The sequence below is a fragment of the Parasteatoda tepidariorum genome, chromosome 3 (assembly GCF_982258835.1).
Source record: "Parasteatoda tepidariorum strain Cologne lab strain chromosome 3, Ptep-v5.0, whole genome shotgun sequence".
Lineage (NCBI taxonomy): Eukaryota > Metazoa > Arthropoda > Arachnida > Araneae > Theridiidae > Parasteatoda > Parasteatoda tepidariorum.
Window position 1 is genome coordinate 123,820,928 of NC_141757.1, and position 18,604 is coordinate 123,839,531.

Here is an 18,604-nt window from a genome sequence, read left to right on the forward strand (position 1 = left end):
CCCAAACGAACTATAAATGAACATTCTTTGGTGTTCCCTGACATTTAAGAGCTGTCCTTGATTTTTGATTACGCCAAGAATCATCACTTGTGTGCCATTTTCCTCGTGTTTTGCTACACCACTTTTGGTTTAAAATAATTGTCAAAATTTTTAATGTTAAGATAATCTTCAATTGTTAACTTTGTAAAATGTACGGTTTACTGTTTTCTGCTTAGAGATGCAGTTATTTATTCTCATTACGTTTCAAATTAAGTTTATAAGCTTGTCAACAGACGACGCAGTTCACAGCAGTTAAAATAGTATGTTCTGCTGAAATTCAGCTTATTTCTATTGCAATATTTGTCTGTTAATTTCGTCATCGGGTAACACCCTGTTGTTGCTGCAATATTTATTTTGAAAACAATGTTTTACATTTTGTCTTAGATGTTAGTATCATAATTAGAAGCATTCTTTTTAAATAATTTTGAAATTTATTGAGCATAAAATTTCAGGATTTCTAAGAAAAACGTTAAAAAAAACGCAAATCCCCCCACGCTCTCTTTGTTTTTTAAAATCATCCTTCATTGCTGGCACTGAATTTAGCATTATATGAAGTTAATGTTTGTGAAAAATTTTCTATCAAGGTAAATCTATCTCGATATACTCGTAATTATGGCATTAACTTAATCTTTTTTAATTTAATGCTAAAGACAAAGTAACTAAATTTTAATTTTAAATAGTTTATTTAAGAAAGAATATTTAATCTGTTTCGCCTTGAAAAGATGATTTTGTGATATTTCTTGGTTGACTAACGAGATAAAATTTAAACTGTTGAATGCTACAAAAATGATTCAATTAATGAATTTAAATATTGATTTTGTAGAAACTGAATCCGTCTGAAAACATATATAATGTCTGCGAGTGAAATTCTAACAAATATGCTAATTAATAATGAAAACTATTTCGAAGATTAATGAGTAGAAAATCTGTGCAAAAAATCAAATATTTAAGCTTACTGTATCAGTTCGAAGTAAAAAACAGGAAGAAACTGTTTACCTTTGAACTGCTTGCAGAATATTAATTGTTTACATTGAAAACTTCACGTATAAAAATATCTATATTTTATTGAATAATTTTATAACATTTTATTTCTTTCCGATTATTATGAAATATAACAATTCTATTCAATTTTGTTTCATCAAAATAACAATACGAAGAGACATTTATTTATCTTTACAGCAACGCGTAACTTTTGCGCAAGACTCGGGATTTCGGAATTTTCGTTCGAAATTTTTCAGGCTCCGAGAACTTAAAAATTTAAATGAAGTTGAGTCCTAATTCATGAATTAGCGTAAAAATAACATAGCTATATTGAACTTCATTTAGCGCAATCGCAAATTCTTCGATAATATACATATTTTAATACTGATTAAATACATATTTAAATTACTGATATACATATTTATACTGATTTGTTCATCTCCTAACCATTATAGTTTCAGATTTGATAGAACTTAATTAATCAGGATTTTGCTTGTGCAAAAGTTATACCAGTCTGGATATTTTTTAAAAATTTCTGACTTCACTTTGAAGCAGGTTTCAAACTTTCCCTTAATGCAACATATGAAAATAATTTTACGATAATATCTTGAGCGGGCAGTGGGAGATTTTTGTATATAAATAAAAGGCCTCTGAAAATAGCATTTCTACGAGGGCTGTAAACCTTTTCAGGATGCTCCAGTGTAACAGCTGACACCACAGCGTCAACTACAGTTTGAGTTTTGCCTGAGGCGAAGGAAAAAAAGCAATATATCAATTTTTCTAATTGCTTTAAATATTTCTCCCCATAATCAGGTTTAATCGATTCGTCCAAATTGTTAAGAGTTGTTTCCATATACTTATTCAGGTGATTTGTATCCGTTAATCCAGTTCTGTAATATAAGAGAAAAACAAAGCAAATCAAAACCTATAAATATTTTAGTTAAAAAACATTATAATTTACTCTCTTGCGTTACACAAACTTGGAACTCATTACTATTCAAATTTTAAAACATTTTCCTGAAAGTAAAAGATGAAAACTACATAAATACGAAAAGCATAACACAGAGATTGCACTGACGCGCATGCACAATAGGACAATTAAATCAATATTTTCTTACTGCGTGTTCTTTCATTAACTTTCTTCAGATTTACTTAAAAATTTGAAATCACTTGTAATAGTTAAATTTAAAATCGCAATCGTCAAATTACGATCCATTCGCCGTAAAAAGACAATTGAACTTTGGAAAATTTCTTTCAATTTGAAGATGTCATCGGGAATAATCTTGGGCGCGAAACCTTTCCTCCTACTACTTTGATCTTTTGGTTTCGTTTTAAACGTAGGCCTTATTTTAAGTAATGGATTCGTACCATACTTTTTTGTCCAATCATCTCCTTACGGGAGACGAACAATCTATAAATGCGTTTTAAAAGGTGAGTGTAGATCCTGATTGAAGGAATGATTTTATAGAAATATGAAATTTTGGGAGAGGTATAGGCAAGAAAAATGTGATCTTCATTAGTATCTAGTTAATGTATTTGTATAAAAATAAGTTGTGACCGTAGGTAAAAATAAAAATAAAAATACGTCAATCAGTAGTTAATTGGTGCAGTTTTGGGGAAGTCTGGTCCTTTGATTTAAAAAAAAATATTAAGAACGTCTATGTCTCAACTTAGAAGTTGAGTCTCTCGCTATTAGACTTTTACTTTGGTTGTCTTAAAACTTCAAAAAAATATGAAACATGAATTCTTAGTCGACTTCTAGACTTTGAGTTTTAGATGAGATTTTTACATTCTAGCTAGTTGGAAAGTGATCGAAATTTTCTTTGTAAGATGAAGATTCCGTCGTTACAGAAACGAAAGAGGGATTATGAAAACGTAATATAAACATTTCGACTTGAACTGTAAACTCGATTTCGAGATTCCGAAAAATTCCGATGAGACCACTTCATCAATTGCAATATGAATCTTTAGGGGTGGGAAATCAATCTTTAGGGGTGGATATTTTGAAGTTTCTTAAAGGAGTTTTCTTCGTAATCAGTTTTCATTCATACGGAAATTTTGGTGAGAAATGATGTAATGTACTTATTTTTTTTATCCGTCGTTGCTATTCTGTAAGGCAGAAAAATGAATGTTGAACTTAAAATTTTTTTAAGAGATCAACTCTTGTAAGAAGAGAAAATTAAGAACTCAAATTTTGCGAAATGCAATATCAATTGAAATAATGGAAAATAAAAAAATATGGAGATTTTGGAAACATAAATAAGAAGTTTGAGCTCAATTAAGCAAAATAATAAAAACTAATCAAATTATTCATATTTTGGTTAACTACCCAGGAATAATGCTGAATAATTTTGATTTTTATGCGTTCCCTTAGGAAAATTTGCCATAGAGAAGCCTATGGTAATCTATGGCAACCTATGGCTACCATAGAAATTTGTATGGCAAGATGACATAAGCCTATGGTTACCATAGAGATTTGTATGGCAAAACCCCAAAAGCCTATGGCTACCATAAAGATTTGTATGGCAGTATACCATATACCAATGGTAACCATAAGGATTTGTATGGTACGTCACCATTGGCCTATGGCAACCACAGAAATTCGTATGGCAGTATACCATAGGCCAATGGTAACCTTAAAGATTTGTATATCAGTATACCATAGAGAAAAGCTGATCCAGATCTCCACCAACGAAACAACAACTTCTATGGAGTCCTCAAAAACATCTTCTAAAAGAAATAAATATCCATATTTTCACCCCGAAGTTAATTAAATTCAACATGTAGTCTCACAAAGGATTCCTGGTGAGTGTTTTCCGGCGACTGAGTGGCCAATTTTCCAATTTTTGAGTGTTTGAAATCCGATGTTCTATTCTTTTAGGCTTAGCGTATCAGACCGCCATATCAGAGTTGGCCGTTGATTACAGTAATCGATTACAACTGTAATTGATTACAGATAATTACAGCTATGTAATCAATTACTTGTAATCACGATTACAAGTAATCAATTACTTGTAATCGTGATTACAACTTTCAAAAAATTTTGATTACAGCTGTAATCATGATTACAATTTTGATTACAGTAATCAATTACTTGTAATCACGATTACAAGTAATCAATTACTTGTAATCGTGATTACAACTTTCAAAAAATTTTGATTACAGCTGTAATCATGATTACAATTTTGATTACAGTAATCAATTACTTGTAATCATGATTACAAGTAATTGCGATTACAAGTAATCACAACAAAAACGATTACAAGTAATTATGATTACAAGTAATCAAAATATATGATTACATGTAATCATGATTACATGTAATTTGATTACATGTAATTGTGATTACTTGTAATCAAACTTTACGATTACAAGTTATTACGATTGTATACTATAGTCAAATTTTTTATGTAAGTATTCATGTGTTTACATATTTTTATGTACATAGAATGTACGCACGCATGAACGTACAATTTGCGATTCCTATACATACAATGTATGCACAAACGTTGTTTGTACGTACAATATTCATAATTATATTGTAATATACTTAATGCAATGCGCATATGCTTAGTACATATAATTATGCATTTATGATACATGTACGCATGTATGCTAGTTTGTACAAAAAGGCAATGTTTTGTATCTTTGTATACATAGACAATGTATGTATGAACGTATATGAAAATAATGTTTATGCGTTTACATGCTTTTATGTACTTAAGTGCATATATTGTATAAATTTACGATAATAGCACGTATATACAATGCACGTTTGTATATAAAATTGTACGTATTTGCGTACAATATGTAAAAATGTTATTTAAAGGTACAATATATGCACATAGTTGCGTAAATAAAATGCGTACATGTATGCATGCATATTTATATGTACATCGATATATGTGCACGCAAAGTATGTACTTATGTACAACTTACGTATGTACTTGCATAACTACATACTTTGTTAATACTTATGCGCATGTAATGCATGGATGTACAAAAAAATAGTTATATGCAGAATGTATGCATGTGCATACAACGTATACATGTACATAATTACAAGTAATGTACAAATAGGTGCGTACATTTAAATATATGTAATTACAATATACACATACATTGTGCATACATTAAAAAAATTTATATGAGTAAAGTTATTAAAATTTGTTTTAAAATTATTCTAAGGTATATGAAACTCGACCTCATATTTTTTAGAAAGCAAACGATAATTTTATTTGGAATTTCTAAATATTAATTCCACACATGAAATTTACCGTTTTTCTTACCATTTAAAAAATTTCTATGAATCATGCATTATGTTATAAAAAAAATAAATCTGTATTGTCAAACATTTCATGAAAATAACTGAAAATAATTTTTTATTCAGAGAATTTCAAAATGATATAGAACAATTAAAGCTGAAAACTAAATTTAAATATCGTTTGATTTTGTCATTTAACTTGCTTGAGTCATTAAAAGTTAACTTACATGCATTTTATTTATTGCATTGTACACATATTTAGACATAAATGTAATGTACATATGTATACGTGTAATGTATGTACGCATGTACAATGTATGTACATACATTCATGTATTGTACGTGCATATATAGTACATATGGATATGCATACATGGAACATACGTGTATTGTACATGTGTGGATACATTCATTGTACATATATACATTGCACCATATGCATAGATAGGGATAACATGCATGTACACATGCAAAATTTGTACGAAAGAATTATGCCCAATATATTTATGCACATATGTACTGTATATGTACACACATATGTACATTATATGAACATTATATGTTCATTTCATCATATGTACATTATATGAATATACATCTGTACGCTATATGTATATACATCTGTACAATATATGCATCTCAAATGTGTGTATGTACGTACGTTATGCATGTCGAATGCATGTATGAATATATGTGAAATATAAATATGCCCAATGTACGTACAATAGTTCATAAATGTATTATGCATATTTGGATACTTACATTGAGCATGAACATATTATGTACATGTACATAAATACACTGAACATGCATATCATGTACATGTATACATACATATATTGTACATCCTACAGATATACCTATATTGTACATGCATACATATATTGTACTGTTCATAAATAAATTGCACATACATGCATAGGACGTACATTACGTACATAGGACGTACAGACAATGTATGTATGTTCGTACAAACACAAGTACTTGTATATACATGCGTACATGAACATAGATATACATTTTACATACACAAATATTTGCATAAAAAGCATATATTCATTGTGTATAAATGTACATGCCTACATTGTTTGCACATATATACGTAATTATTATCTATATACATACGTACATATATTTTATACCTACAATATAAGTGTATGTACATGTGTGTGATACTAAAATGTCTGAACATATGCTAGATAAAATCATATGTACATATATTTCAGTTACATTCATTTGTACGTATGCAAATACGTACAAAATGCAGTACATGTTAATACGTGCAAAATGTTTCATTATAAAATGCATTCTACTATCTACTGTAAAATATAATCATTTATAAGAATACAATAGTCTTGTAATCATGTAATTAGATTACATGTAATCATAATTACATGTAATCAAATTACATGTAATCAAATTACATGTAATCATATATTTTGATTACTTGTAATCATAATTACTTGTAATCGTTTTTGTTGTGATTACTTGTAATCGCAATTACTTGGAATCATGATTACAAGTAATTGATTACTGTAATCAAAATTGTAATCATGATTACAGCTGTAATCAAAATTTTTTGAAAATTGTAATCATGATTACAAGTAATTGATTACTGTAATCGACTATGTAATCATGATTACAGCTGTAATCAAACTTTGTAATCACGATTACAAGTAATTGATTACTGTAATCAATATTGTAATCATGATTACAGCTGTAATCAAAATTTTTGAAAATTGTAATCATGATTACAAGTAATTGATTACTGTAATCAAAAAATGTAATCGATTACATTTTTGGCCAACTCTGCGCCATATTAACGTTTCATCCACTACAAGTGGAATCTTTCGCTAACTTTGGCGACTTATTTTAATATTTTTTCGATCTCATTCTTGGTCAAAAACACTTTATTGCAAACGCCTATGCGATTATCTGTCTGAATTTATTAAGTTTTTAATTTTCGGCTGTCTGGTACTTTTATTATCTGTATCTTTTTAAAATGTGTCGCGATTGGGTATAGGTTTCCGCTGTGTTAAATTTTGCTATTTGTTAACGCTGACATAGTACACTTTAATTAATATCTTGCTGCTTATATTTTTATCTAAAATTTTTATATTTCTTTCTCTTAACTGTTTCTAATTAAACGACATCTTCCTTTTTATTTTATCCCCTCTCTCTGATTTTATATAAATTTTTAAAGTCACAACACTTTTCCATTATTAATGATTTCCCCATAGCAATTTGTAAACAATCTTCATGATGAAAAACGCAGTTAAGTGCTTATGATCAAGCCAGATCATCATTTCTTTAATAATTAAAATTTTTTAATTCTTTTAACTTGTTCGGTGATAATTAAATTTTATTGCTGTCATATATCAATATCAAAGTCAGTGTTTACATTCTCATTAGTTTTTGATTTTAATTCCACTTAGGTTCTTGCAATGCTTTTTTACATTATCTTACATACGTTAGGGCTTTATATTTTTATTTTGTGTTTAATTTTTGCTTGTCATTAAATTGTTTTTATCATGTCTCTGTGTTTTACAATCTTACAACTAATATTTCTTAACTATCCACATATATTTGTACAATGTTCTGTTTCATATTTATACATAGCTTAGGGTCATCACTTAACTAGATTTGCTGGATTACTGGTTGACAATTATTTTCTTCAATATTATCAACGGAACAGTCCCTGGCCAAATCATCTGCTGCTGTTACCAAAAATGCTTTTAACAATTTAATCTCTCCTTAAGTTTACAACTTTTTCGTGCGCGATGCCCTATACCCAATTAATTTTTATTTACTCTCCCTGACCAAGTGTAAATAGCAATTATTAATTTTACCAATTTTAATCATGTCTTAAACATGTTTTGTACTTACCAATGCTTCGATATTGCGTTCTCTTTTCTAACTGTGCTTAACACAACTCAACATAAATTTTCTGAGTTTTATATCCCTCACTAGTAGGGGATCAACTAATTTAGCCTGTTTTCTATTCTTAGCTTTTCATAGTCCAATACCATCTTTTTTATCGATAAAATTTTGTTCACATGCCACCACTGGCAGTACCGTTACATATTCGGCTTTTGTCCAGTTTGATCTATTTTAAACTAATTTCACTTCGACCACCGGCCCCACTCTTTATCTTTTCAGTTTTCATAGTATTTTATTGTTTTAGTAGTCTGTTTAATTTTTAGCTTAGTATCACATATCAAAATTAAAAAAAAATTCATACTCGCTCCGACCATTGGACCATTATTTAAATTTCCTTTCTTTTAGGTTCCTCTAATATCTGACGCTCATCTAACTAATTATGATACCAATCAATCAAATTAGCGTTTTTTATACTCGCTCCGACCTCCAAACTCACTTTCTATTTTCTTGTTTTTTACAGTTTTAACAAATATTGGTTGCCTGTACTCAATATATTTTGTTCCTAATCAACATAACCAATACTTTCCCCACTCGCTCCGGCGGCCGGACCCATTTTCTAACGGTTAGTACTAACCATTTAAAATTTATTTGAATGAGAACAGCATTCAGAAAGGATTCTGCAAGTGAAAAAGGAGAAGTTTATCAAAGAATTTTTTTTTAAAAAAAGCTTTCTGGATATATATTTATTCTACAATTATTAAGTTTTGCATTTTTAATATCCATTGCGAAAGATTCTTGTAAGTAACTATTTTTTGATGTATGATAAAATATCAACGAGAAATGTTGCTATAGCTGTATGGCAAAAGTGTACCATAGCCTATGGAAAAATATTTCGTCATAAGCTGTAGCACATCTTAGCTTAATGGCAAAAATTTACTATATAAAAAAATGCCATAGGATATTCCTATGGGGTTTTGCCTATGGTAAAATTCTGCCATACACTTTTGCCATATACGTATGGCAAAATTTTGCCATACATGTATGGCAAAAGTGTATGGAAAAATTTTGCCATAGGCAAAACCCCATAGGAATATCTTATGGCATTTTTTATGGCACACCTATGGCAAATTTTCCTAAGGGTTATAATTATAGTTTTGCTGTTATACTTTGAACAACAGCTGTTATCAAAACCAAAAACGCTCTCTTGCGTTGTAGGAAGAAATGTTATTCTAGTAAGTTAAATAGCTAATAATAATAAAAATTAGGAGTTATTAAATTTTCAATACTGGAAATGAAAAATTATAAGAATAAAGGAAGTTTAAGGAAAAAATTAAAGAATTTTTTCATATTAAAGTTAAGGAATCAGAAAATGTAAGTTTTGATTAAATTGATGGGGTACTTCATGCTACAGCCATTCTGTACAATCAAGAAATTTATAATCGATATAAGCCACCTGACATAGTAAAAGTCATAAAATTAAACCGCAAAAGATATCTTGTTTACTTGTATCGATTAGACGATCCCATGAAGTTGTTACCCTTCAACCAAGTGGGGAAAAAACAGCCATCTGGAGCCTTATAGAACATTATAGGAATCAAGTACAACCTTATAGAAATCTAGTACATATTTTTTTATTGCATTTGAATGGGACCTGCTCTGGGCTGTAGAGCAAAGATGGAGGCTTTTTACAGAAAATTAGAGGAAGAGCTGCAAAAATTCAAGTACTTCTTTTTTGAAAATAAAATAGTTATTTTATACTTGACGCTTATAGCAATCTAGTACAGCTATAGTAGACACTCTAGTTCAGCAGTTGTTTAACTCCCAGGTCTCCCAGTGCGTGTACAGCAGAGTTGGCCGTTGATTACAGTAATCGATTACAACTGTAATTGATTACAGATAATTACAGCTATGTAATCAATTACTTGTAATCACGATTACAAGTAATCAATTACTTGTAATCGTGATTACAACTTTCAAAAAATTTGATTACAGCTGTAATCATGATTACAATTTTGATTACAGTAATCAATTACTTGTAATCACGATTACAAGTAATTAATTACTTGTAATCGTGATTACAACTTTCAAAAAATTTTGATTACAGCTGTAATCATGATTACAATTTTGATTACAGTAATCAATTACTTGTAATCATGATTACAAGTAATTGCGATTACAAGTAATCACAACAAAAACAATTACAAGTAATTATGATTACAAGTAATCAAAATATATGATTACATGTAATCATGATTACATGTAATTTGATTACATGTAATTGTGATTACTTGTAATCAAACTATACGATTACAAGTTATTACGATTGTATACTATAGTCAAATTTTTTATGTAAGTATTCATGTGTTTACATATTTTTATGTACATAGAATGTACGCACGCATGAACGTACAATTTGCGATTCCTATACATACAATGTATGCACAAACGTTGTTTGTACGTACAATATTCATAATTATATTGTAATATACTTAATGCAATGCGCATATGCTTAGTACATATAATTATGCATTTATGATACATGTACGCATGTATGTTAGTTTGTACAAAAAGGCAATGTTTTGTATCTTTGTATACATAGACAATGTATGTATGAACGTGTATGAAAATAATGTTTATGCGTTTGCATGCTTTTATGTACTTAAGTAAATATATTGTATAAATTTACGATAATAGCACGTATATACAATGTACGTTTGTATATAAAATTGTACGTATTTGCGTACAATATGTAAAAATGTTATTTAAAGGTACAATATATGCACATAGTTGCGTAAATAAAATGCGTACATGTATATATGCATATTTATTTGTACATCAATATATGTGCACGCAAAGTATGTACTTATGTACAACTTACGTATGTACTTGTATAACTACATACTTTTTTAATACTTATGCGCATGTAATGCATGGATGTACAAAAAAATAGTTATATGCACAATGTATGCATGTGCATACAACGTATACATGTACATAATTACAAGTAATGTACAAATACGTGCGTACATTTAAATATATGTAATTACAATATACACATACATTGTGCATGCATTAAAAAAATTTATATGAGTAAAGTTATTAAAATTTGTTTTAAAATTATTCTAAGGTATATGAAACTCGACCTCATATTTTTTAGAAAGCAAACGATAATTTTATTTGGAATTTCTAAATATTAATTCCACACATAAAATTTACCGTTTTTCTTACCATTTAAAAAATTTCTATGAATCATGCATTATGTTATAAAAAAAATAAATCTGTTTTGTCAAACATTTCATGAAAATACCTGAAAATAATTTTTTATTCAGAGAATTTCAAAATGATATAGAACAATTAAGCTGAAAACTAAATTTAAATATCGTTTGATTTTGTCATTTAACTTGCTTGAGTCATTAAAAGTTAACTTACATGCATTTTATTTATTGCATTGTACACATATTTAGACATAAATGTAATGTACATATGTATACGTGTAATGTATGTACGCATGTGCAATGTATGTACATACATTCATGTATTGTACATGCATATATAGTACATATGGATATGCATACATGGAACATAGGTGTATTGTACATGTGTGGATACATTCATTGTACATATATACATTGCACCATATGCATAGATAGGGATAGCATGCATGTACACATGTAAAATTTGTACGAAAGAAGTATGCCCAATATATTTATGCACATACGTACTGTATATGTACACACATATGTACATTATATGAACATTATATGTTCATTTCATCATATGTACATTATATGAATATACATCTGTACGCTATATGTATATACATCTGTACAATATATGCATCTCAAATGTGTGTATGTACGTACGTTATGCATGTCGAATGCATGTATGAATATATGTGAAATATAAATACGCCCAATGTACGTACACAAATGTATTATGCATATTTGTTCACAAATGTATTATGCATATTTGGATACTTACATTGAGCATGAACATATTATGTACATGTACATAAATACACTGGACATGCATATCATGTACATGTATACATACATATATTGTACATCCTACAGATATACCTATATTGTACATGCATACATATATTGTACTGTTCATAAATAAATTGCACATACATGCATGGGACATACATTGTACAGACAATGCATGTATGTTCGCACAAACACAAGTACTTGTATATACATGCGTACATGAACATAGATATACATTTTACATACACAAATATTTGCATAAAATGCATATATTCATTGTGTATAAATGTACATGCCTACATTGTTTGCACATACATACGTAATTATTATCTAGATACATACGTACATATATTTTATACCTACAATATAAGTGTATGTACATGTGTATGATACTAAAATGTCTTAACATATGCACTAGATAAAATCATATGTACATACATTTCAGTTACATTCATTTGCACGTATACAAATACGTACAAAATGCAGTACATGTTAATACGTGCAAAATGTATCATTATAAAATACATTCTACTATCTACTGTAAAATATAATCATTTATAAGAATACAATAGTCTTGTAATCGTGTAATTAGATAACATGTAATCATAATTACATGTAATCAAATTACATGTAATCAAATTACATGTAATCAAATTACATGTAATCATATATTTTGATTGCTTGTAATCATAATTACTTGTAATCGTTTTTGTTGTGATTACTTGTAATCACAATTACTTGGAATCATGATTACAAGTAATTGATTACTGTAATCAAAATTGTAATCATGATTTCAGCTGTAATCAAAATTTTTTGAAAATTGTAATCATGATTACAAGTAATTGATTACTGTAATCGACTATGTAATCATGATTACAGCTGTAATCAAACTTTGTAATCACGATTACAAGTAATTGATTACTGTAATCAATATTGTAATCATGATTACAGCTGTAATCAAAATTTTTGAAAATTGTAATCATGATTACAAGTAATTGATTACTGTAATCAAAAAATGTAATCGATTACATTTTTGGCCAACTCTGGTGTACAGTATGCTTTGTTTCTGCTCTCTCTATCCCTTTGCACAATCTGTTCGATCACTCAATCTTAACTTTAACGTACGAGATGCGTTTATGGATGTTTTCGTAAAAGTAATTAATAAAAAAAATATTTGAAAGAAAAGATGTAGTTCTGTTGCTAAGTTAATATTTTATTATTTCATATGGTCTAATAATTTGGGAACTTAATATTTCAAAAAAATGTATAGTATTTTCAAAAAACTCATTTTTGTTACAACGCGTATTACAAGTGATAGCAGGGATCGGAAAACCACAAAATGTCCATGTTAGTCAAGGTAGCTGTTAATAGTATTTTTGTTAATAATATTTCTCAAAGTAAATAATAATAATTTCTAAAACTAAACAGATGGCGCTCTGCGCAGTAATATGAAATCATACCATTAAATGTAATCAGTCTCCTCCATGGCACTGTATCATGAAGATCATCCTTGTTTTGTTAATAAATATATTTTGTTAAAGGCGTTTTGTAATGATTAAATCCCGAGATCATCATATTTAGCATTAGCCAAGCAAATTAGTCCACATAGTACATCCCGAATGAAATTTTTATATACCTTTACATCTCTTTTATTAAATTGCAATGAAAATACATGAATGTATCCATTATTAATGCGCCTCAAAAGAAATGCATTATCAATGTATCTACGTATATCACCACTTTTATTTAAAATACATCTCAGAAATAACTAGGAAGTATGTATTTAGCACGAATACGCATTTATGGGGTGAATGCAGAGCATTTTTATCAGCAACGAAGTGATATTATTAAAATTATAAAGTAATATCGGTCACGCTCTTCAATATGTTAGTTTGAAACACTGCTATTGTTTAATTAAGTTTTTACGTTTCAAATTCTATTAATTACGTTAACAAATTTTTATTTTTATAATTAAATTCAATAGCATTTAGTTTTTTTGAATGTTATCTGTTTTCCTTTTATTCTCATCACTTTTGTACTGAATATTCACTTAAAAATTACTCGTATAATTTATGAAACGTTATATCGGTACTTTAAACTATCTCTTTTTGAAAATTTACGTGACTGGCCAGACAGATAAAATTAAAAATGCATGACTGATAAAACTTTTCAAGCCCCACGCATGACAAGCAATTTTATTTTTGAATTAATTAACTATAATATATTTTAAGCTGGAATTTCAAACTATATTTTTTATTAGTCAGTGTTACATCTAAAATGTATCAACTGGTCTAAAAATGACCAAACATTTGAAGAAGAAAAAACGATAAGTTAAAGCAGGTTATGGTGTTCTGCGTAATAAAACAAAATCTGTTCTCTCCAAATTCAAAAAACAAAATAAAAATCACGCAACATTTTTTGAGAATCCTGTTTTTTTACTAAGCGTTACTGTGTACAAAAATGTAAAGATAATTCCTATAAAAGTAATTAAAAAACAATGAATTGAAGTATTACTAACATTTTTGCTCTCTTACTTGTAAATCTCTGGTTCAATAGATATAACCGAAACTCCCCAAACATTTATTTCTAGTCTCAAGCACTCTGTGAAACCTACGACACCAAATTTACTAACTGTGTACGCAGTCATGTGTGGCAATACCATTCTTCCTGTGTAAATATATTTATGTATATATGTATATAAACAATTACAATACAATTGCAAAACATGCATAAAAAATAAATCCTATTTATGTTTCATAGATATTTCATTTCGCCAAATAATATGATGTTATTTTTTTATGCATTGAAATTTATATATATCAGTTCAGTATTAAGTCATATTTTTGGCTTTTTGCAATAAATTTCGATTGCAAAAATCTTCTTTTCGAGTTTTATTTCATTTGTAATTTGATTAACAAAAGTTGCATGTTAATCGCAAAATATCAAAAATTCAGGTTTGTTTCCACCTTACAGCAGAAATTTTGCACTTTTTTCTTCGTTTTGTTAATTAAAGCAAAATCAAACATATAGAGAGAAAAAAGTTAAAAACTATTCTGTGCTAGATTATTGTTTGCGGTGTTTAAAAGCTACTATAGGACTAATTTAATTCATCCCACTTTTCAACTGTGTTCAAGAGTAATAGTAAACAGTGCGCATGCTTCGTCATTGCATGCGTTGTTATAGCGACCGCTGCTGTTTGATATTTTTTTTTTAGAATTCTCTTTTAAATATTGTTTTAAGTTAGAACTTTAAAATGAACTGATCTTCAATCAACTTCAAAACCAATTTTGCGACGTCTTAAGAAATGTATATTGATTGGAATTTAAAACCAAAAAGGACAAATCAAATGATGCAGTTTATGCAATGAATGACAATTTTTGTTTATGAAAATCTATTTAGGAAGAAAAGGAAACATTTGACAAATGGGTAACAAGTGATTGCAAAAATATAATCAAAATTTTCTTCCTTTCGTAATTTTTTTTGTTCATACTGAATCACATAATTTTATCTAAAGGTCAGAAAAAAGGAAAGTATATTATTTTCAATTGTTTTGTTAATTGTCTTCAATGAACGTACATTTCTTTATTGATTTCATAAAGAATTATTTTTCCTTGAATAAATCAATCTCATTTCATGATAGTTATTTTCATAAATAATTTAGTCTGGTAAGGAAACTTCTAAAATGCATCGAATTTCCGTCTTAAAGATTAACCCGGGCACGGCCGGGAATTGAACCCGGGACCTCTCGCACCCTAAGCGAGAATCATACCCCTAGACCACCGTGCCTCGAAAACAGGAGCACAGTTAAACAAATGCCGAAGTATAAAATAAATTTATTGATTCACAGCATTTATTTACTTAAAAACCAAGTGTTCAGGGAAAAAGAATATGTTTTTTTTTCCATTTCATAAGTCATTTCTATATACAAGCGTGTTACAGAATTTTAACGTTATATTTTGTGAATGATAAAGATTTTAATGAAACGAAGCTTGAATAAAATTAAAATTACTTTCTATCGCTTTTTTTTCTTTCTTTTTTTAAGACTGGATATTTGGATGTGTTTTAAGAAGTAAATAAAAATGTTTCTGGAAATTTTTGAGAATTGTCTGTAAGATAATTTGTAACAGTTTCGAAGAACTGTTGAATAAGAAATTAATTTTCACCTTTTTTCATTTATTCTTTTTTAAAAACTTGGAGTTGCACACTAAATCTGTCGAAGTCACAAAGTCTTTTAAATTCCCGTTACAAATCAATACCTCTGAGGGTACTGAATCGGAGATTGATCATGTTCTTGTTCAGGTCAAAATTACTATCTGAATATGTATGGATGGTGTGTGAATGTGTACTCTCTGTGAAACAGGCTGGGACGTATATGAGTGGAAGGAGTCGTATACTTGGCCTAAATGGCGCCACTGGAAAGCAAAAAGAAACGCACCCCTTTGTCTGAAAATAGGCTTGTCAGTATTGACAAGTGGCATAAGAGAATAACAACAACAAAAACTTAAAGCATTGTATTTTCTCCACTATTTCGATTGGCGCTTGACGTAAATTTTTGCGAGAAATTTGGTTTAATCGACCTTCAATCAATTTTACCGGAAAGCCAAAATGAATGAGTCTTTGATTACAAAATTTCCAATTTTAATCTTGGCATTCTAATCAAGAGCAATTTTTTCATATTTGGCACCTTCTCCAGACAAAACACAAATTTCACGAGCAGCTTTTGAACCTTTTGATCAAAATCAAAGAGAAGTTGTAGCATATGCATATTTTTCTTAACTTGACATTCCATTTCAATGATATGAAAATTATCATAATTCGAGAGAAAAAAGATTTCAGTAAGTACATCCTCTTTTGAAATATCTCAGATATTGTGTCAAAAAAATTTAATGACATGCAAAATGTTGAAATCAAAAAAAAAAAAAAAAAAAGGAAACAGCGGGAGCTTAGCTGTCAATTTAATATTTAATATTTTTCCGAAATATATGAAATATCACGATCTTCATATTCATTTTTATTTTTCTAATTCGGATTTTCTTAAATTTTCCAATTTCTAGAATTTTTTATTGTTAATTTTAAAACATATAGACCTGGCTTACCGATAAGACTCGTGAAGTTAACAAGTCTTCCTTTTGATTGTCGCAGTAAAGGCGAAAATGCTTTGGCGACTCTTATTTGACCAAATACGTTAACTTCCATAGTGTCTTGAAATTCTTGCATTGAAGTTAGTTCAACGGAGAGTCCTTTAAGAATGCCTAAGTTTTTGACAACTGCCCATAACTCTGAAAAAAAAATAATACCTCTCTAAAATTTAATCTCCTGAGACCTGTGTAAAGAAAATGAATGAGTGGAAATGAATGAAGAAAATGTGAATTTTACTGAGAATCATGTAGACAAAAATCATTTCATAAATACGCTGAATTATCTTTTAAGTGTTCAACTGTTTGAACTTAATTTACTTTTATAAGTTAGTTTTAATCATTACATATAAATATGATCAATTTTAGTTTTTAGTATTTTTACATACTATAAGATATTTTTATAATGCATTTTTTGATATTTCGATCATGAAATAGATTAAGTTATTTATATGTTACGTCTACGAGGTTATTTGAATCATATTTTGTACCTAACTTGTGCATTTCCATCGTAATAAAATATTTCGACAAAGGGAGAATCCAATTGATTTCAAATGCAAGCAATCAGTTAGAAAAAGTACAAAAACAGAGAAAAAATACTTTAAAATATTATTCAAGTGACGAAATTGCTCCGAATATTGTCCAATATATTCGACGCTGGATCTCAAAATGTCAAAACGAATACTTAGCTATCAATATAATTTTGTTCATTTTATTGTTAAAAATAGGTACTAAACAAAAAAAAATTCATTATTCACAAATTACTCAAAAATCTGCAACCACTGAAAATTAATGAATATGCGCTTGAACAATTAGCTTGATTTAAATATTGAGGCACGATAGTAAATAATAATAATGACATAAAAATTGAAATCAAAAATAGAACCAACGGTTAGCAGATGATATCATGGATTGAGAAACCATTTAAAATCTTAATACATAAGTTGTAAAACAAAAATGCAATTGTACAAGACACTAGCGAGACTAATAGTCTTACACAGCAGCGAATTCATGGCAATTAACAAAGCAGACGAAGAGAAACTGAAGAGTTTCGCGAGAAAATATTAAGATAAAATTTTTGATACAGTAATACAAAACGGAACCCGGAGAATTTGTTACAACTAATAAATAAACTCAAAATGCAAGAAACCTAAGACAAAAAAATGATCAAGGTTTTTCAAATGAGGAGAATAGGGCATGTATTCCAATATAACGATGAAAATCCTGTAAAAAAAATAACCTTCCAAACACCAGAGGGAAAAAAAAGAGGAAGACAGGATGGTTAGACAGAGTAGAGAAGTGGTTTAACGGACATG

General features: G+C 28.7%; 1 protein-coding gene and 1 non-coding gene across 2 annotated transcripts; both read right to left on the bottom strand.

Moving 5' to 3' along the window:
* Positions 1 to 1,561: 1,561 nt before the first annotated feature.
* LOC147814268 (D-beta-hydroxybutyrate dehydrogenase, mitochondrial-like) lies at positions 1,562 to 17,349 on the bottom strand. The gene is made up of 3 exons (XM_087160299.1): positions 17,250 to 17,349; positions 14,688 to 14,820; positions 1,562 to 1,910 (listed from the first exon to the last, which is right to left on the bottom strand). The coding sequence occupies exons 1-3, from the start codon at positions 17,347 to 17,349 to the stop codon at positions 1,562 to 1,564; spliced, it is 582 nt and encodes a 193-aa protein (XP_087016425.1).
* On the bottom strand, positions 15,868 to 15,939 carry TRNAP-AGG (transfer RNA proline (anticodon AGG)). The gene has a single exon. It is a non-coding gene; the product is annotated as a tRNA-Pro (tRNA).
* Positions 17,350 to 18,604: the final 1,255 nt, after the last annotated feature.

Bases quoted from the DNA above. Each gene is read 5' to 3' on its own strand.
- LOC147814268 (XM_087160299.1), bottom strand. From the start codon at position 17,349: ATGGAAGTTAACGTATTTGGTCAAATAAGAGTCGCCAAAGCATTTTCG. The intron at 14,821-17,249 runs GTAAGCCAGGTC...ATATTTACACAG, and splicing joins TAACTTCACGAGTCTTATCG to GAAGAATGGTATTGCCACAC. The intron at 1,911-14,687 runs GTAAGAGAGCAA...CTTATATTACAG, and splicing joins ATTGAACCAGAGATTTACAA to AACTGGATTAACGGATACAA.